General features: G+C 42.2%; 1 protein-coding gene across 25 annotated transcripts in view; it reads left to right on the top strand.

Annotated features, from left to right (window-relative positions):
- Positions 1-24,458, top strand: part of Dtnb (dystrobrevin, beta) — a 213,115-nt gene that overhangs the window by 112,196 nt on the left and 76,461 nt on the right. For all 25 annotated transcript variants that reach the window (NR_027869.2, NR_027870.2, NR_149729.1 and 22 more), the window contains one exon: positions 2,171-2,295. Coding sequence is in view for 22 of the 25 variants with exons in the window: in XM_017314955.2 (XP_017170444.1) it covers positions 2,171-2,295 (125 nt within the window). In the remaining 3 variants the exon portion in view is untranslated. The remainder of the gene's footprint in view (positions 1-2,170; positions 2,296-24,458) is intronic.

Raw genomic sequence — 24,458 nt, forward strand, 5'->3', positions numbered from 1 at the left:
CACACACATACACACACACACACACAAATTGAAAATAAAGCTAAAAAATTATGTTCAAGTAACATGTTCTGTCCTAAGAATAGGCTCTGTAAATGCAAAGATGAATAAGATATAGCTGGTCCCTTCAGAAGCAAGAGTCTAACAAAGGTGAAAAAGGAACTCAATACTGTAACCTGGTCAGTGTGATGGTGGGCATACAGGGCCATGGGTAGCGGAGAGGCATCACTGACCAGTGGAGCACTGTGAAAATCTTCACAGAGGAAAGGTACGCCAGTGTCTTAGACACTTACGTAAGACTGGTAGGAAAGGATAGGCCTGGAAAAAGGCTTGTACTCATGTCTCTAGACCTACGGGACATGGTATGCATTGCTGTGCTCCTTGGAGGTGGGACATAAGAGAGATGCAGGCTGGGAATACATGTGCTCATGTGGAACATGGCAGCATTTCTTTACTGTTTTTTCCCCCAAGACAGGCTTCTCTGTGTAGCCCCGGCTATCCTGGAGCTTGCTCTGTAGACCAGGCTGAGCTCAAACTCAGAGATCTACCTGCCTTAACACTAACCCTGAGGGCTAGGATTTAAGGCGTGTACCACCCCCACCTGGCTTCCTTAGCTCTTTGCTTGTCAGCCTGTGAGAGGCACTTAGTGAGAGGGTCTTGCTGTCTAGGAGCTGTTTTGGATTAGAGGGGAGAGTCTGTGTCACTTCGTAGCTACTTGTTGGGCAAAGAGAAAAGTAGAGAACAGCTGGAGGCAAGAATTCCTGCTGGGGTTTGCTATATGTAATTTGACTTTGCCTGTGTGGTCTCAATGGAAAGCATATTTGTGTTTATGTGTTGTTAAAATACTACAGCAAGCAGAATATAAAAGTTTAATGGTGATGAATACCTATAAGCCCAGCATTTGAGGCTGAGGCAGCAAGATTGCAAGTTGCAGGCCAGTTTGAGCTCCATTGTGGGTACTGCCTAATAAATAATAAGTGGGGATGCAGTATTGATGAGACGCATGGCTGCACACAAGTTATGCTTTCTGTCCAGAGTGTTGCATTTCATAATAAATCGTATAGACGGCAGACCTCAATATTCAAACTTATTTTTTCATTAATATCCTGCCAAAATCTCATACAGCACCTGTTACTTAAAGGGAATTGGATGGATAGCATTCAGTGATACAGTATTTAGAAAGAGCATCTCTGCAATTTTTAGAGGTGGTACATGTGTGTAACTCAGAAGCATGAAACCCTGGGTTTACTTGTCATCTTAAAAAAAAATGCAGGAGGCCGTCTGAGTGGGACTGTAGAATAGAGGGAGTGTAGAATAGGCTCAGTGTAACTGTGGACTTCACTCAGCATCTGGACAGTCTTTAAATGTAATAAAATGGTTGTTTACAATTTTAGTGAACTAAAATTGAGAACTGGTGTTTCAGCTTTCCAGGGAAATTATTAGAACTCCAACTTTTTTTTAAATCTTGTAGCATGTCATCATTTATGCTGACAGGTCTAATGCTGACTGCTTGTACATGGACTTACATTTATTTAAATCCATTTGCACAGATAGACCAGTAATGCTAGATGATCTTCCTCACTTTTGTCCTTGTTTCCAGGCAGGGACGTAGCCACTCAGGCTAGCATCACATTCACTGGGTAGTTATAGATGACCTCTTGAGCCTGCTGCCTCTACCTCCTAAGTGCTAGCATTACAGACTCGCACCACAGTGCCTGGTCTGCCATGGGAATATTCTGGCATTTAGGGGTATGTCTTGGGCAGTTGATTTGCCAGCATATACAATCTGTGTGCTCTCTGCATTGTTTTAGTCTTTTGTATTGTACCCACCAAAAATATTCCAGTAGGGAATCACCTACTATCTTACCAGAAATGACCCAGAAGTCGATGAAAGGGGAATTCTCAGTATGTAGAGATGACCAGAGGAAGTTGAACATGTCTCTTTACCCCCACGACTTGATGTTACGACTCTATGGTAGAAGGAAGGGAGGAACTATAGGAATGAAGAAGCACAGAAGGCATCGAGATCGAGACCACTGCTGCTTCCTTTCCGCAAGGCCCAGTAACACTGACCACAGTGAAATCTGATTGGTGCTTGAAAAGATATTTCCCATACTCCTGTCACTGAGCTCTTCTGAAAGGTCTTATTTCCTTATTTTCTCCTTTGACACAGAAATCCCCTGCAAAGAAGCTGAGCCATGCAATTAGTAAATCTTTGGGATGTGTACCCTCCAGAGAACCCCCACATCCTGTTTTTCCTGAGCAACCAGAGAAACCACTTGACCTTGCACATCTAGTGTAAGTATCCACTGCATGGGCTGTGCTGAATCGTGGCTTTCTGATGGGAACTCTAACTTCATAAATCTCTGTGCCCTGCTCTGCATTCCTCAAGCCAACATGCCACGGCAGCCTCCTGAAACAGGAGTACCCCAAAGAACGATTATGGTGGCATGGAATTGGGTTGTCTGCCACTGTCTGTGTCCTTCTTTTCCTTCACTGTGGCCACCATGTCTTCTCTGGCAATGACACACCCGGGCACTTAGATATTCACATGGCATGGGAATGAAAATCTATTGAATTTTATCTGTTCAAATTTAAAGGCATGAAACGACAAAGGGCAGCCCTGTGCAGCAGCTTGTGGTCGCTCTTTAGTACACTGACGTCACTTCAAGTTGCGAGCCATTTCTTCTACATGTTGTCAGTTCATAGACAGTGGATTGTTGTTGTATGGTGTGATGTTGAGGCACACACATGCACACACACACACACACCAGTCTACATTTGAACTTGTTTCCAAATTTCTTTTTTGGGGGAGGGAGCTAATAGCTAATACATCATTTCCTTTATGGCCTATTATTTGTGCTATCATTGTCAAAATTAAAATTTCCAGAGTCCAGTGCTCACATTGCATGCACAGGCTCTGGGTTCAACCTCTGATACTGCATAAACAAGGAAAACTTTATTTCTAAATGTACACAGGCTGATCCCTTTGCCAAAATCACCGATCTCAGTTACCATAGAGACATAGTGATATTTTTCAGGAGTGTCTTAAGTTTTCTCTGTCTTATTTTTTTCCAGTTTCTTACAAATTTTGGAATCAGCTTATTGGATTTATGAAATTTGGGGGGGGGTTACTGATTTATTGAACCTAAAGATCAAATTTGAGAGAACTGACTTTTTTCATTATTATTATTTTTAGATTTTTATGTATTTATTATTATATGTAAGTCCACTGTAGCTGTCTTCAGACACACCAGAAGAGGGCATCAGGTCTCATTACGGATGGTTGTGAGCCACCATGTGGTTGCTGGGATATGAACTCAGGACCTTCAGAAGAGCAATCGGTCCTCTTAACCTTTGAGCCATCTCTCCAGCCCTGAGAACTGACATTTTTACAATATTAAATTTTCTATTTTACAAACATGGTCTCTTCTTCACATTCACTTAAATGTCTATAAATAAAGTTTATAGTTTGGAGCTAGAAAGGGTGTTATATTTGTTATATTGGTTTCTGTGTTGTGTTTTTGTCTTTTGAGACAGCATCTCACCGTGTAGTCCAACCTGACCGTGAGCTCTCTCTTGGCCCAGGCTAGCCTTAGCCTTCTGAGTGTACACCTGACTAGATTGCCTCCTATGCAATTGACATATTTTATTGTAGTTACAAATAGTGACTTTGTTCCTACAAAATTCTAAGACATATTTAGTATTTCATAAAATCCTATTGCTTTTAGTGTTTAATTCCTGTGAATTTAGGAAATGTCTTATCATGCCAGTGGACTCTTTTTTGAACTGTTTCTTAGCTGTTGATTGTAGTGTGTGGAACATTACTGGCTTTTGTAGTTTGGTGCACTGTGTATTTACCTTCCTTTCTTTTTTCTTTTCTTTCTTTCTTCCTTCCTTCCTTCCTTTCTTTCTTTTTGGTTTTTCGAGACAGGGTTTCTCTGCGTAGCCCTGGTTGTCCTGGAACTCACTCTGTAGACCAGGCTGGCCTTGAACTCAGAAATCCACCTGCCTCTGCCTCCTGAGTGCTGGGATTAAAGGCGTGCGCCAACACCGCCCAGCTGTGTATTTACCTTTCTTAAGGTACTCATTGCTTCTAACAATTTGTATTCAATTTATTTAGAATTTTCTATAAATAATTTTATAATATACAAATAATGGTGACTTTGTTTCCATCTTTTAGACTTTCAGAATTCATTGTGCTTTTTGGGGAGGAAAAGGTTTTACTCTGATAAGTGGAATCCCTCGCACAGTACTGAAGAGAAGGCCTGTAATAAGCATTCTTGTACTATAGTAATCTCAGGGAGAATGCTAGTAACTGTCATGTAGGAGAAGTGAATTTGGTTTTATAGATTTAATCAAGCTAATCAGCTTCCTTTTTATTTCTGTTTTAAAAGACTGATTTATTTTGGTAATGAACAGATGCAGAGTTTTATCTGATTTTTTTATTTTGAGATGATTGTATGATTTTCTTTTTCCTCATTAATTGATATAGTGAATTATGTTAGTTGGGGTTATCTGTATGTTTATGATGCTAGGGGTTAAATCCAGAGCCTCCCACATATGAGGCAAGCACTCTACCACTGGCTACATTCCCAGGCCTGTTTTTAAAAGTCACTCTTTCCTTCCTGGAACAAACCTGGGTTGGTTATCCAAAGCACAGTTGAATTTTGCCTGGTAATATTTTGTTAGGGTTTGGCACTGTTTACAAGTGAATCTGGACTTTAATTTTTCTCATTTCTTTCCTCTCTTTTTTAATAAGTAAGAAAGGCTTTAAGACAAAACAGCATTAAAACAGCATTACTGTATAGCCAAATTTCAGAGTATGTGCTTATTTAAAAAACTTTTTTTTTTTTTTTTTTTTTTTTTTTGGTTTTTCGAGACAGAGTTTCTCTGTGTAGCCCTGGCTGTCCTGGAACTCACTTTGTAGACCAGGCTGTCCTTGAACTCAGAAATAGTATATGTACGTGTCTTTTCAGTGTGTATGTGTGTATGTATGGGGAGACATGCACATATATGTGCATGACTATGGAAAGCAAAGGTCAGTGTTGAATGTCTTTCTCAGTCAATTTCCACATTAAAAGGTTTTAGAACAAGGTCTCTCCCCCTGGAGCACATCCATTTAGCTAGACTCACTAGCCAGTGAGCTTCAGAGCTGCCCCTCTCCACCACCTCTAGAGTGACAACTGTGGCCTGCCACACCTAGATTTTCACATAAGCACTGGGACCCGAACTCAGGTTCTGGTGTGTACAAGGCAAGTGGTTTACCAGCAGGCCATTTCCCTTGCCCCTAATAGATTGTATCAGAGAAAAATGGAGCTGGAGGGATGGTTCAATTGCTAATGTGCTTATTCTGCAAGCTTGTGGACCTGAGTTTGAGTTCCAGAAACCGTGTTAACACACTGAGTAAGGTGGTGCATACTTGAAATCCTGTGCTAGAGAGAACAAGACAGGTGGCTCCCTGAGGCTCACTAACCACCTGGTCTAGCCTAATTGGCAAGCTCCAGGCCCCATTGAGAGACCCTGTCTCAAACAAGAATTGACCTTTGACCTCTGCATGAACATACACACACACACACACACACACACACACACACACACACACAAACATACACCCAAATAATAATTTCAGTAACATTATTTTTTTTAAAAATTACTCAAATATCAACTAAAAGCAGGCGTTATTGAAGAACAACCAAATTAGCAGGTGAAGGTACTTGCCACTAAACCTGATAACCCCTGAGTTTGATTCCTAACTGTACCACGTGGAAGCAGAGAATCAGGTGTTACAACTTGCCCTTTGTCCTCCACATATATGACCTGCACATATACATCTCTCTCTCATCTCGTGTCCTACTTCCCCCACCATGAGTAAATAAACAAATCATTTTGTGTCTGTACTTCTCTGGAAATGCATGACAAATATGATAAAAGAATATTTCACAGGTAGACTTTAAGACCTCTTCTGACTGGGGCAGTGGTGGCGTACACTTTTGATCCCGGCACCCAGGAGACAGAGGCAGGTGGCTCTTTGAGCACAAACAAGGCCAGCCTGGTCTAAAGAGAGAGTTCTAGGACAGCCAGGAATACACAGAGCAACTCTGTCTTGAAAACACAACATAAAACACAGCAACAAAAGACCTTTTCTGTCCATTCTAATGCACTCTTGCTTAGCTTCCTATAATTAAATTAATTAGTAGATGATTTTACAAAGAATGATAATATCAAAGAAAAACTTCAAAAAGGCTAAATGAGATTGATAGTTGTAGCTGAAGTGGATTTGTGTTCTCAGAAGTCAGATTAAACAGATACTAAGTCTAGTCACGACTGTGTGCAGTCGACTTGAAGCACTAAGGCTGGTCTTTTTCATAATGCCCAGGAACTCTTGCTTCCTAGCCTTTCCATCTCCACCAGCCTCCTGCACTGTTTGTGGTAGTGCCTCATCAGTCACATTCTTGCTGATGCACTTCATATTTAAAAATTGTCGCATCCACCCTGACCAGCAGGAAAGACGCAACGCAACACCGCGTTGTCCTTCATCAAGCAGGTTTATTCAGGAACACTTAGCATTGCAATGCAGGAACGGGAATCTGCCGAACAACCCCGGGGCATGCCTTAAATACCCTACTGACTCCTCCCAATCACCCCAGTCATGTAACAGCAGTCCATTGGTTCACAGCAAGTGATGACACCTCAGGCGAGCTGACAAGGCATGGCGTCTGCGCAGTGCAGGCGGCTAGGATGTGGCTAAGTCTGAGGTAATGAGGAAGTCAGGCGCAGGTCAAAGACCTGGCAGCTGTCCCGGGCGCCATCTTGGGGCGGCAGCTGCACCCGCTCCTCACAATAAATGGAACCTTCCAGAGGTCATCATTAGAGCAGGAAGGCTTTCAGGGTTTCCTTCTGTCTTTCTCAGACATTTTCTGAAGCATCTCTGTCAAGCAGTCACTAAAGGTCCTTTCCTGTCCTCTATCCATTTTGTTTATCTTTATCTCAACTTCTTCTTTCTGGTTCAAAGACCAAGGTTCTCATCAACCTCCTTAGTGCCCCTGAAACTAGACTTACAGATACTTGTGAGCTACCTTACGGGTACTGGGAATTAAACCCTGGCTCTCAGCAAGAGTGCCATGTGCTCTTACCCTCCGAGCCGTTTCTCCAGCCTCAGTCACTGAAATCTGTTCTCTTCCTAATGTGGCCGTTTGAATTCATCTCTCTTCTCCAATTTTCACCGTCTCTTGTCCCTTTAATCAGTTTATTCTGGCAGGCGGTCATGCCTAGTCAGGTGTGGCTGCCAGAACCTAGGCTTTTGCCTAGAATCTCTGGTTACAGTAGAACTTTTACAGAGGGACTAGTATACCCTGACCATTTATCCAAATTTCAAAAATATGTGATTCTGGGTGTTGGGGATTTAGCTCAGTGGTAGAGGGCTTTCCTAGCAAGTGCAAGGCCTTGGGTTGGGGCCTTAGCTCTGAAAAAAAGAAACAAAAAGACAAATTTTTTTTAAAATGTGATCTGTATGAGCACATAAAGCATATCCGGAAGCTCGGCAACAGGGAGACATTAGAGCTGCCCTTCAGGAAGCACAAGTGAAGAGCCCTTTGCCTGATGTGACATGTCAGTTCATAATTAACTTTCATTTTGTACCATCTACCTGGTGTCAGATCAGTGTCTTGTTTATTTACTTCCTTCCTTATCGTATGGAAGGGGTGTGTGTGTGTGTGTGTGTGTGTCTGTGCAAGCGCATGCTATGCTATGCCATGTGAAGGTCAGAGGATAACTTTTGGGAGTCACTTCTCTCCTTTCACCATTTGCATCCCAGGGCAGGCCATCTCACCAACTAGATAAATATCTTTTAAAGATGTCTGAAATTGTATTTGAAAGAATAGCATCCTTGTGTTACGTATTCTTCAGCTGTGTGCCTTTGGCATTCTTTGAACTAAATACCAAGGGGCTTAGGGATTTCTTTAAATCTCCTGAGAATTTCTTGATGAACCAGTTTCATGGTTTCTGATCAGTTTCACAATTGTTCCATTGTATTCAGAATAACTATCCTATTTACTTTGAATCTTTGGAAAATAATGTCTCATATTTGGCCTAATATGCAAACTAATTCTGTAACAAGATGTCTTTACCTTTTTTTCTTTCTTTCCTTTTCTTTTTTTTTTTGTTTTGTTTTTGTTTTTTGTTTTTTGAGACAGGGTTTCTCTGTAACCCTGACTGTCCAGGAACTCACTTTGTAGACCAGGCTAGCCTCAAACTCAGAAATCTGCCTACCTCTGCCTCCCAAGTGCTGGGATTAAAGGCGTGCACCACCACGCCTGGCAATGTCTTTACCTTATCGTCTGTCTTTATCTTGGTGCCAAGCTAGGAAATGCACTCATGAAAAATGACATTTACAATGAAGCCAAAGATGACTAGGGATTACTGTGGAGGGCGGGGTGTCCTGGCAGGAAAAGGCATTGGAACCAGAGCCCTGATGCTCCAGAGGGGCTGCCAAAGACTCCTGGGCTGTTGCTGCTCATTGATGAGCATTATCCTGAATTGAAGATCTGTAGCCTTATCAAGTTTTCCGTTAAAAAAATTTAAAGATAAAAAACAAAAGCCCCACTGTCTGTCTGCTGAGATAAGGAGCAGGACTAGAATAAAAGAGGAGAGGCCAGCTGGAGAGGCACCAGCTGTGCAGCATTTGAGAAGCTGTAGTGCTGTGCACTGTTGTGGCCATGGACACAGTAGACACCTTAAGTTTAAGGCTGGTAAGAAGGCGCAGTGACCAGAATTCAGATCCCTGGATCCCATATAAAAGCCAGGCAGGCATAGCAGCTGCCTATAATCTCAGCTTCCAGGAGCCATAGAAGGGTGCCCAGGGCAAGGTGGCAAGCTAGAGTCGCTGGAATTGGTGAGTCCTGAGTTCAGCAAGAGACCATTTCTCAACAGGTAAAGAGTGAGCAAGGAAGACACCTGACATCAACTTTGGGGTTCTATAAACACACACATGTGTGTACCCATACACATATGAACACATGAAAACATACACATATGTGCTCAAATAAATACAGTTAAGTAGATATGGTGATTCATACCTTCAACCCTAGCACTTTGAGTCCGACAGAACGATTTTTGTGCATTCCAGACCAGCCTGAGCCATAGAGCAAGACTCTTTTACAACAAACCAAAACAAACCAAACAAAAAACTAAACTTACCAACATTACAGGGCAAGAATAAAATTAAAACTCCAAGGTCAGTGCTGTCTCAGGTGGGAAATGTGCTTGCCACCAAGCCTGATGACCTTCGTTTGGTTCTCAAAGCCAACAGTGTGAAGGAGAGAACTGATGTAATGGTGTCTTTTGATCTCTCTGTGTATGTGTGTGTGTGTGTACACATGTGTACATATGTAAGCACAAGTGCACACATGATAAATTAATTAAAAACAAACAAAGAGGCTGAACAGATGGGTCATTGGGTGGGGGCATTTGCTACCAACCTTGACAACTTAAGTTTGGTATTCAGAACACATGGTGGAATTCTCCTTCCAAGTTTCTTCTAATCTTCACTTCGTGTGCCATGCTGTGTCCCCCATCCCCAACAAAATAAAATAAAAATTAACAAAACAAAAAATTGTCCAAGGTTGGTATGGTAGCTCATGTCTGTAATCCTAGCACTTAGAAGGTTGAGACAGGAAAATTGCTCTGAGTTCTAGGACAGTTTGGTTATAGAGTGAGAGTTTGTTGTTTAAAAGGTGTGTAAGGCTCAGTAGAGAGGTAGAAGCAGAAAGATCCTGAGAGTTCAAGCTCAGCCTGATGTACACACTGAGTCCCAAGTCAGCCAGGGTTACCTAGTGAGACCCTGTCTTTAAAGGGACTGAGGAGGAGGAGGGAGAGGAAGAGGAGGAAGAGGAAGAAGTGGGAGTAATAGCAGTAGTAGTTGGTGATAGTGCACACCTTTAATCCCAGCACAGGAGGCAGAGGCAGGTGGACCTCTGAGTTTGAGGCCAGCCTGACTCTACAGAGCAAGTTCCAGGACAGCCAAAAGACATCTTGTCTCAAAACAAAACCAAACCGAAGCTGTGTGGGGTGGGGAGTGTTAAAGAGATGGCTTAGCTGATAAAGTGCAAACATGAGGACTTGAGTGTGGATCCTCAGAACCTGTAAGAAGCCAGATACAGTGACCTGTGCCTACAGTCCCCATGCTGGGGCGACAGGCAGATCCCTGAAGCTTACTGACCACCCAGTCTGACCAAACACTTGAGCTTCAGGTCCAGTGAGACCTTCTCTCAAACATTAAACAGTAGAAAATGGTCACTGAAAGACAGCTGCTGTTAACCTCTGACCCACCCCATGCACCCCACACACACAGAAGTACACACACTACATACACAACAAGCACACAAAATCTTACATTTTTCCACTATTGCATAACAAGAAATAATAGGTGTAGTGGCATACTTCTATAATCCCATCACTTAGGAAGTAAAAGCAGGAGGATCAGAGGTTTCATATAGCCTTAGCCAGCCAAGGCGACGTAAGACTCAGCCTCAAAAAATAAACAAGGAAAAATTAAAAACTGTGGTAGCAATTTGGGGTAGAAATTTAAGCTAATGATGAAATAAAGTATATTTGACCGTCTCATTGTTTGCATAGTATCAGGATTTGTTCAGGTTCTCAGACTTAAAGGTCAGATGTTGATACTGGGGACTCCCAGTGGTCTAGCTTTTTGCTTACTTAACCTTCACAGCAACCCTGATGGCATGTCTATCACCAGTCTGTTGAAAAGCCAAGTACAGCCTCAGTGAGGCCGAGTGACAGGAACAAAGGCAAGGGTGTTGGGGTTTGTGTCCACATCCCACCTTCCTTTCAGTCTTCCTTCCATCTCCTGCTTCCTGTTGTGCTAAGAAGCCTTTGGGGCAGAGATAGTCAACAGTTAAAGTGTAGTGTAAACCAATGGCACGTTTCAGAATCCAGAGGGATTGGTTGGACCATAGAAGGCAGCGGTGGAAAGTGACTGAAGGAAAGCGAAGGCCTCAGTTCTCTTTCTTGAAGTTTGTGATAATCAGTCACTCAGTTACCTCAGGATATTCTTTAATAACAATGTATATGAAACAGCTTGTAAGCAATTAGGATTCCATCAGTAAGTTAGAACTTTCAAATCTGTTCTTATATCGCAAAAATGTGTGCTCCAAAAGGCTTTGGTGTGCTCCAGAAGGCTTCGGCTCCCTCTCTGCTGAGCCCTAGGTGTGTAAGTAGTACCTGGGGCACTGGAGCACTTACATGTATTGAAGAATAAATGAATGAATGGCACAGTACATATCTTTTTGTTTTTGTTTTCTCCTTAGTCTTAATGTCTCCATGGTCATATCCCTACACCTTCCAAAAGCCTCCACTAGATGGCAGCCATAATTCCTTATGTCCTTTTAGGGGAGGTTGACACTATCAAGTAAACAAGGTTTCTAGAATCTCAGGGCTTGTATTCAAAACAAAACTAATTAATTAGTCTATCAGCACTCTAGCAACTTTTCTTCTAAGTCTCTGAAAAAATTCGTCTATCTTTTGGTCAAAACATTTTCATCCAATTTGCAGCTCTTGATGTCTTTGATAAACCTACTGTTGTAGTTCAAGCAATTTGTTCATGCTAAGGGTCTAATTATCTAGCCACAGAGTCCTTAAGCCTGATTTCTCTAATTAGAGGTTACTTCGAGTTTCACTTCAGTTTGTGGCTGGTTTTTTCTGACAGAGAGCAAACCAAACTGGGATTGCTTCATGTCTGTATTATTTTCATATTCTGACAAGAAGCGAAGGGTCATGTCCTTCTACTGCAACTAGGACTCATTGAGTTTGTAACAGAGCTGCCACACTGTAGTCCACAAGTGGAAGCCAGCCGATGGGACACTATCTGGGATTGACCTTCTTATTTTTAAATCATTAAAGATAATTTGGAGGAGGTAGTCTGTATACACATGTACATGTTTATGAAGGCAAGACTTCAGACCCAGTATGTTTTTTGTTTGTTTGTTTGTTTTGTTTTTATTGTTTGTTTTTTTGAGACAGGGTTTCTCTGTGTAGCCCTGGCTGTCCTGGAACTCACTCTGTAGACCAGGCTGGCCTCGAACTCAGAAATCCGCCTGCCTCTGCCTCCCGAGTGCTGGGATTAAAGCCGTGCGCCACCACGCCCGGCCAGGTATGTGTTTTTAATTATTCGCTACCTTATTCTTTTTTTTTTAAAAAAAGATGTATTTATTTATTTATGTATTTATTATAAGTACACTGTAGCTGTCTTCAGACACACCAGAAGAGGGCATCAGATCTCATTACAGATGGTTGTGAGCCACCATGTGGTTGCTGGGATTTGAACTCAGGACCCAGGAAGAGCAATCAGTGCTCTTAACTGCTGAGCCATCTCTCCAGCCCTACCTTATTCTTTTTTATTACATTTTATGTATTTTGTGTGTTCACATGAGAGTAAACTTTGTGAGAGCTGATTGTCTCTGCTGTGTGGGCACTGGCTATCGAACAGGTCGTCAAGCTTGGCAGCAGGTATCCTCCCCACTGAAGCCTCTCCCCAGCCTTCTACCTTATTTTTTGAGACAAGGTTGCTCACAGAACCTGGAACATGCTAATTTAACCAAAAGCTTTAGGGATCCTCCTGTCTCTCTGCCTCTCAGACATTGCAGCCGTGCACCACTCACCGCTCATGGCTGTTTACATTGATTCAGCAGCTATTGTGCCAACTGAGCCATCTCGTCAGCCCATAACAGTAAGTTGTAATTTATCTTTAGATTAATTTAATTCAAAAAATTAAATGGTATTAAATTATTTATAAAATAAAGATAAGATTTATTAAAAAGAATAACAAGCCATAGAAAGTAGATCATGTCTGTAATATAAGCACTGTGGAGCCTAAGTCAGGAGGATTGCTCAGTGACTGAAACCATTCTTAGCGAGGTGGGTTATATGAGGCATGCAGACACGCAGAGGTCAGGCTGATGTTGGGTGTCTTCCTCAGCTGCTCCCCACTCTGTTTCTGCGGAGGCAAGGTCTCTTGCTGAACCAGGAACTTTGCAATTCTGGTTGCTTAGCTTGCTAGCTTATTCCAGGGATCCACTGTCTTCACCTTCCAAACACTGGGATTACAGGTGAACCGTCATATATCCCCTGGTTTTCATGTGAGTTCTGGGCTTTTAACTCTAATCCTCATGCTTATATAGCAAGTATTTTACTTTCTTTTTCTTTTTTTGTTGTCTTTTTGTTTTGGGGGTTTTATTTATTTATTTATTTATTTATTTATTTAATTTTTTGGCAAGTATTTTTCATAACCAGCCATCTCCCTAGCCCCATGAATTTCCTGAGCCTCTAATCATACAGTCTTTACTTGTCCAGCACTGGGATTGTAGGCATAGACTACTGTACCTAGTTTATGTAGTGCTGGGAATCAAACCTAGTACATCATCTATCCTAGGCAAGTACTCAGCAACACAACTGTGTCCCCTGTCTGTCTGTCTGCCTGCCTGCCTGTCTGTCTCTGTCTTTCTCTCTCCCTCCCTCTCTCTCCCTCCACCCCTCTCTTTGAGCTCATTGGTCTGTCTGTCTTTTTGTCCATCCCCAGCACTGGGGTTACAGAAGTGCTGTCTGTCATGCTCAGCTTTTACATGAGGGGTGGGAGTCAGCACCAAGTTCCTCATGCTTGCAAAGCAAGAACTTTGCCAACTAAGTCATTTCCCCAGTTCTCTCTTTCTCTTCTTCCTCCTTTTTTAATTAGGTTAAAGACACATAAAATTGGGCTAGGGAGATGGCTGAGTGGTTAAGAGACTGGTTGTTCTTCAGAAAACCTGAGTTTAATTCCCAGCACATACATGATACCTCATGACTGTCTCTCTCAGGGGATCCAAAGCAGTCTTATGGTCTCTGAGTCCTCCACAACCATAGTACACAGACATACATATAGGCAAACACCCATACACATAAAATAAGATAAAAATGTTTAAGAAACACATAAAGTTATCTTAACAAATTTGAAGTATATGCATCATAAACATACCATAAAATTTGCTCATTGTGGCAAATTACATTACTTTTACTAAATTTATAGCATTTTTAACCATCACTACCATCTGGTTGCAGATATTTTCATCATCCAAAGAAGTGTCTGTCTTTTTTATAAATTGGCACTCACAGATCCAGCCCTGTCTTTGTTACTTTTCTATTGCTGCAAAGATATACCACAATCAAGGAAACTTATAGAAGAAATAGCTTACTATGGTTTGCAATTCATGAGGATTAGGGACCATACCATTGTGGCAGAAGGCAGACAAAGAAGGAAGAAGGCTGGAGCCTTAGCTGAGAGCTCACACCTCATATGTGAACACAGCAGATAGAGGCAGAGGCTAACTGGGCTGTGAGACCAAGTGGCACACCTTCTCCAGGAAGGTCACATCTCTTACTCCTTTCTCAACAGTTCCACCATCTGGGAACCAAGCATTCAGACATATGAGTCTATGGTGCCGTTCTCATTCAAACCACGGCAAGCCGTAAGACAACCTCCAGTCTGCAGGAGTTCCTCTTACCATGAAGAGTACATCTAAGTCCCCAGTGGGTTTGAGAAACTGCAGATTATACTAAAGCACTTGAATGTATGTGTGCCTGTGCATGCATGTGTTTATGTATGTATATGTATATGTGAATATACATTTAACATGTATGTTTGTGTGTACTTAGGGACTAAGAAGATAGCTCAGTGGGTAAAACGCTTGCTGACAAGCCTGAAAACTGGGATTGGATTCTCAGATCCCATATAAAAACCTCCAGACAGTAGTAGTAGTAGTAGTATCTCTAGTCCCAGAATACCCTAACCAAGAGACAGGTGGAGACATGGCTGGAAGATTGTGGGCCAGCTAGCTTAATACATGCTGCAGTGCTCCTCTGTACATCATCTCCTGAGTTCTAGAGATAAAGTTCAGGTTGCCAAGTTTGTAGGGCCCTGCTTTACCAGCTTTCTCTTCAACCTGGAAAGTTTCTTAATTAAAAATTTAAAGCCGGGCTTGGTGGCGCACGCCTTTAATCCCAGCACTCGGGAGGCAGAGGCAGGCGGATTTCTGAGTTTGAGGCCAGCCTGGTCTACAGAGTTGAGTTCCAGGACAGCCAGGGCTACACAGAGAAATCCTGTCTCGAAAAACCAAAAAAAAAAAAAAGAAAAAAAATTTTTAAAAAATATTAAAAGAATTGTTCTTTTTTTGGGTATTGTTTGGTTTGCCTATCAAAAATTTGAGTCTTGGGCTGGCGAGATGGCTCAGTGGGTAAGAGCACAGACTGCTTTACCGAAGGTCCTGGGTTCAAATCCCAGCAACCATATGGTGGCTCACAACTACCCGTAATGAGATCTGACACCCTCTTCTGGTGTGTCTGAAGACAGCTACAGTGTACTTAGGTATAATAATAAATAAATCTTTAAAAAAAAATCGAGTCTTCTAGAAAGGATTGCCCTTAAAAACCTTTGCCTCAAATAATCCTCTCAGTAAAGGTCCAAGGAGCCTGAGCTCCCACAAACCAGAAAATGTTACAAACTGGTGAGAATAAGAAGTAAAAGAAAACATGGTAAACTCCCTCAAAGAGTCTTAGTTGTCAGGTATAAAAATGTGTGGACTTGGTACCTTTATTTGTAACAGTAGGAGGTTAAAAATGGAAAATGTTACAATTAATTTTGGGGAGAAAAAAAACCCTGGAAAGTAGCAAAAAACACAAAGGAAATGCAAATCAAACGTCTATGAACTGAAAACGAACTAGAAATCTCAATGAGAAAAAATAAATATCAGAGTAGACATCTAATCTGGACTGGAAGAAAATTACTGAAAGATAAATCTGGGATATTAGAATATAGAATGCTGTGAAAGAGATGAAGACAGAGATGAAATTCTAGCATCTAGGTTAAAGAAAGTCAGTTGAAAATTAGCCTTCCAGAGCGTGAAATAAAGATAGAGGCAACAGTGGCAAATCTCAGCAAATCCTAGTGATTATTTTCAAAGAGAGGCTGGGCACACTGTAGAGTTACCCTGAAGGTCTGTAGTTGTAACCTCAGCTTTAAAGAGGCAAAGAAAAGGATTGCGGTGTGGTCAAGTCCATCCTTGACTATGTAGCAATACCCAATCTTCAAAATAAAAGGAATTGGGAGCTGGCAGGGAGATGACTCAGCAGTTAAGGACAGGGCTGCTCTTGCAGAGGACTGTCTATAACTCAGTTTCACGGAATTTGATGCCCTTTTTCGCACCTTCTATACATCAGGGTGTGGTCATAGAGTGTTTGAACTTTGGAAATATAAATTTGGGAACCAGCAATTTATAGATGATATTTAATGCAGAAGAGAAAACAAAAAGATTAAAACTGGTTACTAGTTTATTACTTTCTTAGATGGCTAATACATTTTTTGTAGTTTTTTTCTTAGATGTAATCTGAAGGCAATTTTTAATTTCCAAATATCTGAGACTTTAGTATTTTTGGGTGCTCTCTTTGCACCCAAACTTGGTCAAAGGTAATATTCTATATGATAAGGATTTGTTAATAGAGATGAGCTTTCTTCTCTGGTTGTCCTATGTAGACCAGGCTGGCCTTGAACTCACAAAGATCCCCTACCTCTTCCTCCCAAGTACCACTACACTTGGCTGGAACAATTCTTCTAAATAATTTTTGTGAGTTTAAAAAAATATTTTCACCTTGTTAAGGTGAGTCTCTACATTGCCATGATATCAAGCCTACTTAAGTAAATCCAGTGTTTACATTTAAACACATGGGTGACTGTAGGAGTGTGTCAGCTGGCATGGTGTTCTGGAGGAGGCTGCTGTAAAGTCTCTGTTCAGGACATTAGATGCAGAAGACCAGCTTCTATCCAGTCTATGCAGAAACAGAGATGACAGACACCTTGTGGTAATTGTCACCAACTCAGAGAACCTGTAGTGACAACAAAGGTGCAGATGTCAGGGATGTAAGGACCGGATAAAACTGAGTCTCCATGGACCTTCAACATTTGTGATGGATATGGAAAGAGAGACGGAGAGAAAGAAGACATAGATGAGTGTTAATAAGCTTTTCCTTTTTTATTTTCACGGTAAGCTTTTTATAATTTGTGTGTGTGTACACACAAGAGTGTATGTGTGTGTGTGCTTGCTGTGTATGCACACACTGTCATTATGTATGTGAGTGCACAACATACATGCCGAGGTCAGGACAACGTCAGATGTCGGTCCTTGCCTTTCACCATGTTTAACCTCAGTGGCTTAGGAGCTTCCAGATATTCCCTTTTCTCTACCTCCCATGCCCTGCTCGCAGTACCCTGTACCAGGCACTTGTGCTACTGCTTCCTTCCAGGTTCTTTATGTGGGTTCTGGGATTGCAGAATCAAACCATGAAGCTTGCACAGTGAGCACCTTAACCACTGAGACTTCTCTCCAGCCTGTGATATGTATGTAGACATATACATATATATTCATACACACACACACATGTATATATCTGTATCTGTATCTATATCTCAGGAAATCCCATGACCTCTTTAGGCTTCTGTGGGTATCTACATGCACACACACACACACATTAAATAAATAAATAATAATAAATAAATAATTTTTAAAAAGAAATTATGTTTGACAGATAGTGAGGAGAGAGGTAGGAAGCTCAGCAAGTTTGAAGAGAAGAGTTTTGTCTTCAGGATTCATGTAAAAATGCTGGGCATGGTGGCTCACATTTATAATCACAGTGCTGATGAATCAAAGACAGGCAGATTCCCAGGGCTTGCTGGACAGCCAGGCTGACAAGTTCTGAGTCAGTGAGAGACCTTTCTCCAAAATCAGGCAATGGCCTCTGAAAAGTGAGACTTGAGGTCACCCTTTGGCCACCCTGAGTGCACACATATGCACCACAAATATAGGAACACACACAGTTTTCGGGCTAGGGATATGCCTCCATCAGTAAATCACTTGGTGTGCAATGAGTTCAAAGACTTGGGTTTGGTCCTGAGAACCCACATAAAAAAGCCAAACTTCGGGCTGGAGAGATGGCTCAGTGGTTAAGAGCTCTGATTGCTCTTCCAGAGGTCCTGAGTTTAAATCCCAGCAACCACATGGTGGCTCACAACCATCTGTAATTAAATCAGACGCCCTCTTCTGGAGCGTCTGAAGACAGCTACAGTGTACTTACATATAATAAATAAATAAATTAAAAAAAAAAAAAAGCCAGACTTGGTAGCATGTACTTGTAATCCTAGCACTAGGGAGGTGAAGCCAGTCACATCCCTGGGGGTCACTGGCTTCTTATGACTCCCAGGCCAGTGAGAAAAATAACTTGACTATAAGCCTCAAGTCAGACTTGTAGCTGAGGTAGGCAGTGAAGCAACTCCACGGGAAAAGGTACTGGCAGCACCGCTAATTTACCATCTTTAACAGGAAAACATGCCGTAAACGTTCTCTCTCTGCATGCTGCCCTTCAGCTTCCTGGAAGTGCGTCTACAGACGGCGACAGTAAGGACCTTGAGTGTAGCACTGCTGCAAGATGAACTTTACTCTGGGTTCTGTAGGCAACAATAACATGTATGTGTGTGTCTGAACTCTGACCTGAACACTTGGCAGGGTGGAGGAGCTCTTAGTATTTGTTGTGTTCTGTGGTGCTAAGAATCTACAGACCATTTGAACAGATATCAAACTGGCTTTCTTGAAATAAGTCTGAATTCATGCCTTACCTGTCATCCAGCTTTGACCCTTTGGATGTAAGGTTAGCTTTTCCATACTCCTTGTGTTTCTATTAAATCTGCTCAATGGGCTCTGCAGAAAAGGGCTGCTATGGCATTGATAATGGAAGCATTCCATCTACAGGTCATGTCAGGGAGGTTGTCACCTTCCAACTTTGGAGTTTTCTAACTCATGAATGCGAGGCATCCTTCCATTTATTTATGTTGTCTCCTACTGCATGTTTTATAGTTTTAAGAATGCAAGTCTTACACTTTGGTTATGTTTATCATGGCTATTTTATTATTTTGATGCTATTGTAAATGAATTTGTTTTTCTAGACTTTAGACTTGTTCACTGTTAATATTTGGAAATATAATTGATGTTTTGTTCATTGATCTTGCGTCCTGCAGCTGCGCTGAACTCTGCTCTAGTAGTCCTTTTGTGTGAGTTCTGGAGGGTTTTCTACATGTGAGATCATGCCATCTGACATGGTTTTACTCCTTCATACTCTTCGTGTCTTATCTAATTGTATGTGCAGCTGTGTGGGTTTGTCTGTCTTTGTTTTTAAGATAGGTTCCTACTGTGTATCCCAGGCTGACCTCAAACTCATGGTCCTCCTGCCGTGGCCTCCTGAGTTCTGGAATTATAGCTGTGGAGCTCTGTCTTCTGGGGGTGACATGCCTTTATCATCTTGAAATTAGAGCAGATGTGATTGCTTCCTGAGACATCCCACAAGATGAGGTCGTTACCTTCTAGGAGAAGACTGATGACTGCAGACCCACCCTTACCTGAGATTCCAGCCCCTTACCCCATCTCACTTCATATAATCAGGCCTCAGCTGCACAACAGTTTTGGGGTGCTGGAGTATGCTTGGGTCGGGCTTTTGGGGATGCAGTTTCCTAAGAGTTACCCATGCCTTTGCAAGTAATTCCCATAAATTCATGTTTATCTGGACACATGCAGAATTCTTTCTTTGGCCACCTGTAGTGTTTTCTGTGCATTTCTCATAGAAAAGTCACACAGCACTTCTGTGTAACACTGCACCCAGCCTCAAGAATGGTTTAGCTGGCATAGTTGGCCAGTTGTGCTCAGCATATGCACACAGTGCTGCTGGTTCCAGGGGTTCAGGTATTCTCGGAAAGTTTTATTTAATCATCATGTCTTCTCCCAGTCAAAGTGGCCTGCCTGATACCCTTCTAGCCCCCTGTTTAGATACTTACCTCATTACAATTCAGTTCAGGTGGGCCCTGCACTTCTTGGCATTTTAGAGTTTTAGCTGAGATGTTGTTTGAAGTCAGAATATTAAGTAGAATCATAAAAATATCAGGTATAAGAGAGACTTATTCATTATTTCATAGATTTGTTATGGTTACTGAAGTTTAAGGAGGGTCTCTTGTAACTTGAGCTGGCCTTTAAACCTGTGTAGGCAGAGATGGCTTTGAGCTTCTTGATTCTTCCTTCTGTTTCCCCTCCTGACTTTAGAGGATTGTAGGTGTGCTCCACTCTGCCTGGCTGAACAGATATTTCTTGAGCTTCTGCTGTGTTACAGTCGTGGTTTTAAGTATGCAATGTGAATAAGATAAATACAGAGGTGAAACAAGTCCTATGGGCCCTGCTCTCACTAGCCAGCATGGTGACTCAGTGGGTAAAGGTGCTAGCCTCCAAGGCTGGTGATCAATCCCTGGGCCTGGTAGGTGCAAACCGAATCCAGCAAGCTACACCTCCTCCCCATCTGTATGCCATGGTGTGTGCTAGGGCACACACACTAAAGCCACACAAATAAATATAACAAGGATTCTAAATTCTGGAGTGAAAACAGTCCATAAATAAAACAAAACACTAGCTATGTATATTTGCAAATTATAGTAAGTACTAAGAACATCTGGATATTAAGAGAGAATACATCAGGAACTTCTTATTTAAATTTCATAGTTAGGAAAAGAGTTGTTAGGTTGTTTTATAGAGTATATTATCTGTCTGAAGCCTTCAATGAAGCAGGGGTGGTATGTATTACTGAACTAAGAATGGAGTTAGGGGCAGATCCTAGGGGCAACCAGCCACTCCACACAGACCAGCTGGCCAAGCCCCAGAGGTTCACTGTCCTATCATCTGCTTAGTTCCTATCTGGAACTGGAACCCAGTTCCTCACACTGTAGTTGTCCACTCCCCCCCCCCCCTTTCCTTTCTGATGCACTACACTGTGAAGAGCTTGTGAAGACAGCTCCTCAGAGGGCAGATGCATGAAAGGCCCAAACAGTGAGAGGCGCCGACCAGACTTTGAGAGCACATGTGTGAGAAGGAACACACGATAAAGATGTCTGTGACACTTATAGTCATTCAAGAGCCTCTTCTTGTTTTGGGGTCAGTAGTTATTAAGTCCCCACTTCTGCTCTCCACCTTGGCTTGTTGAGTCTTACTTGATAGTGTGTTGGTGTCCAGAGAACCTTGTACTATTACTATTAATGCTCATCTGATTTCCCACTACATTATTCTCCCATACATGGCTTGCATCATAATGTCATTCTGCCCCAGACCATCAGTTCTCACAGTATAGCCTTGGCTTCCCAAATACCTCGATTTTCACTACATGTTTGATATGCTAGTCTACTCAAATAGAGGTGCTGAACTTTCTGAACAAAATAAAATGAAAGCAAAATAAAATAATAAAAGGTATATAAGAACTTATAATAAAAATAGAGCAAGTTGAAATGAATCCCAGACTAAGAACCCAAGTACCTAGCAGAGACATCCACTGTTTAAATACTAGCTACCATGACTGTTGATATAAATGCTGACGTGAAAAGTAAAACCCCCCCTAAAATGGATTCATATGACCAAGGAGATATCTCAGTGTGTAAAGTTGAACTAAAGACTTGAGTTTGATCTCAGTAAGCCACACAGAAACATGGGATTCAGTGATGCTGTCTCTGACACAGCACTCCTACAATGGGAGTGGAGACAGGAGAAATACTCAGCTAGGCTTCAGTATGCAGTGCACCAGCTCCATGAGAAATCTTGCCTCTACAAGGAGAAGGTGAGCACACACACGCGCTCTCGCGCACACACAGCAAAACAAAAGCAAAGAACAAAAGACCAACTTACCCCTGGGACAGTGTAGTGCATCAGAAAGGAAGTGGGGAGTGGACAACTACAGTGTGAGGAACTGGGTTCCAGTTCCAGATGGGAACTAAGCAGATGATAGGACAGTGAACCTCTGGGGCTTGGCCAGCTGGTCTGTGTGGAGTGGCTGGTTGCCCCTAGGATCTGCCCCAACTCCATTCTTAGTTCAGTAATATCAAGGAGCTCTTTATATTAAAGGTATACACAGATGCTGTTGGCCTGGCTTTACACCTTTGCATCCCCATTAACTTCATCTAGCAACCCCGCCCCCACTGTCTTGACTAGTACTTGGGAGCAGTTGGCCTGAGGAAGGGGAGGCCCTGGGGCAGAGCAGGTGCTTTTGAGGTTCCTGATGAGGTAGAATCCTTGATGGGGTCAACTGGGTTACTGATTTGCAGTGAGACTTGGCTTCTGATGCAGGTGAGTATGTTCGTTTTATTTATTTATTTATTTATTTATCTATTTATTTATTTTTTAAAGATTTATTTATTGGTTATATGTAAGTACACTGTAGCTGTCTTCAGACACTCCAGAAGAGGGAGTCAGATCTTGTTATAGATGGTTGTGAGCCATCATGTGGTTGCTGGGATTTGAACTCCAGACCTTCGGAAGAACAGTCAGGTGCTCTTACCCACTGAGCTATCTCACCAGCCCATGTTCATTTTTAAGCGTTCACAGCGTGCTCTCTACCCCATGTCGGTGGTATTTGACTGTCTCAGGGCTTTCTGCTATAGGACTGCCCTGTGCTTTATGTTCTATGAGGCAAATTACCCTTTGCTATGATGGTTCTGTTTCCTTGGTGACAGTAGCTGTGTAGTGCCAAAGACGTCAGACCTATAGAGAATGAAGCAATATCTGCCACAGAGGGCAGAAACATTTCCTTGCCTGTGTATTTTTGCTGCCTGTTGGTAGCTGTGTTTAGTTTTGGCAATATGTTAGAATTCCGGAAGATTAGAGATCTAGCAGTTCTCAAAGCTGCTATCAAAGGGCTGCCCACTGTATCTTTCCAATTCAGTAAAATCACTGAAAGTTACAGGATATTTATGTCTATTTTCAAAATGAATGTGTGTATCACCCGTGTGAACAGGTCAGTGATGACATCACATCATGACATCACAGCTCTACGCTGAGGAGGAGCTTGCAGAATTACCACTTATACTTTCTCTCAATTGTGTGTGCGTGTGTAGTTGTCGTTACTGTTTTGGGGGTTGGGTAGAGGGTATTTTGGCTGGCCTGGAACTCGCTTATATAGCCCCAGCTCACCTGGAACTGTTTCTCCTGCTTCTGTCCCCTGAATGGTGGGATTGCAGATAAGAACCACCACACTGGACCATATTTTCTTAAATAAGAACGTTGGTATTTCAGTAGTTCTAGTGGCACACACTTTTAATCCTAGCACTGGGGAGACCTAGGTGGGCATATCTTCATGAGTTTAAGGCTAGTCTGGTTTACATAGCAAGTTTCAGGCCAGCCAGGGCTGCACGGTGAGACCCTCTCTCAGGGGGGAAATTTTTGATATTTCTTTTTTTATTAGGTATTTTCCTCATTTACATTTTCAATGCTATCCCAAAGGTCCCCCATACCCACCCCCCCAATCCCCTACCCACCCACTCCCCCTTTTTGGCCCTGGTGTTCCCCTGTACAGGGGCATATAAAGTTTGCAAGTCCAATGGGCCTCTCTTTGCAGTGATGGCCGACTAGGCCATCTTTTGATACATATGCAGCTAGAGACAAGAGCTCCGGGGTACTGCTTAGTTTATGTTGTTGTTCCACCTATAGGGTTGCAGTTCCCTATAGCTCCTTGGGTAATTTCTCTAGCTCCTCCATTAGGGGCCGTGTGACCCATCCAGTAGCTGACTGTGATCATCCACTTCTGTGTTTGCTAGGCCCCGGCATAGTCTCACAAGAGAGAGCTATAACTGGGTCCTTTCAGCGAAATCTTGCTAGTGTATGCAATGGTGTCAGCATTTGGAAGCTGATTATGGGATGGATCCCTGCATATGGCAGTCACTAGATGGTCCATCCTTTCATCACAGCTCCAAATTTTGTCTCTGTAACTCCTTCTATGGGTGTTTTGTTCCCATTTCTAAGAAAGGGTAAAGTGTCCACACTTTGGTCTTCGTTCTTCTTGAATTTCATGCATTTGGCAAGTTGTATCTTATATCTTGGGTATCCTAATTTTTGATATTTCTATTTCTACAAAGTAATAATAAACATCCTCTTAAGTTTAATAAAGAGAAGATGCAAAGGTTTTTTTTTTTTTACAGATTTGTTTGTTTATTTTTTTTTAAGATTTATTTATTTATTATATGTAAGTACACTGTAGCTGACTTCAAACACTCCAGAAGAGGGCGTCAGATCTTGTTACATATGGTTGTGAGCCACTATGTGGTTGCTGGGATTTGAACTCTGGATCTTCGGAAGAGCAGTCAGGTGCTCTTACCCACTGAACTATCTCACCAGCCCGATTTGTTTGTTTATTGTATATGAATACACTGTAGCTGTCTTCAGACACACCAAAAGAGGGCATCAGATCCCATTACAGATGGTTGCCAGCCACTATGCGGTTGCTGGGAATTGAACTCAGGACCTCTGGCAGAGCAGACAGTGCTCCTAACCACTGAGCCATCTCTCCAGCCCCTG

Source organism: Mus musculus, chromosome 12 (genome assembly GCF_000001635.26).
Source record: "Mus musculus strain C57BL/6J chromosome 12, GRCm38.p6 C57BL/6J".
Taxonomy (NCBI): domain Eukaryota; kingdom Metazoa; phylum Chordata; class Mammalia; order Rodentia; family Muridae; genus Mus; species Mus musculus.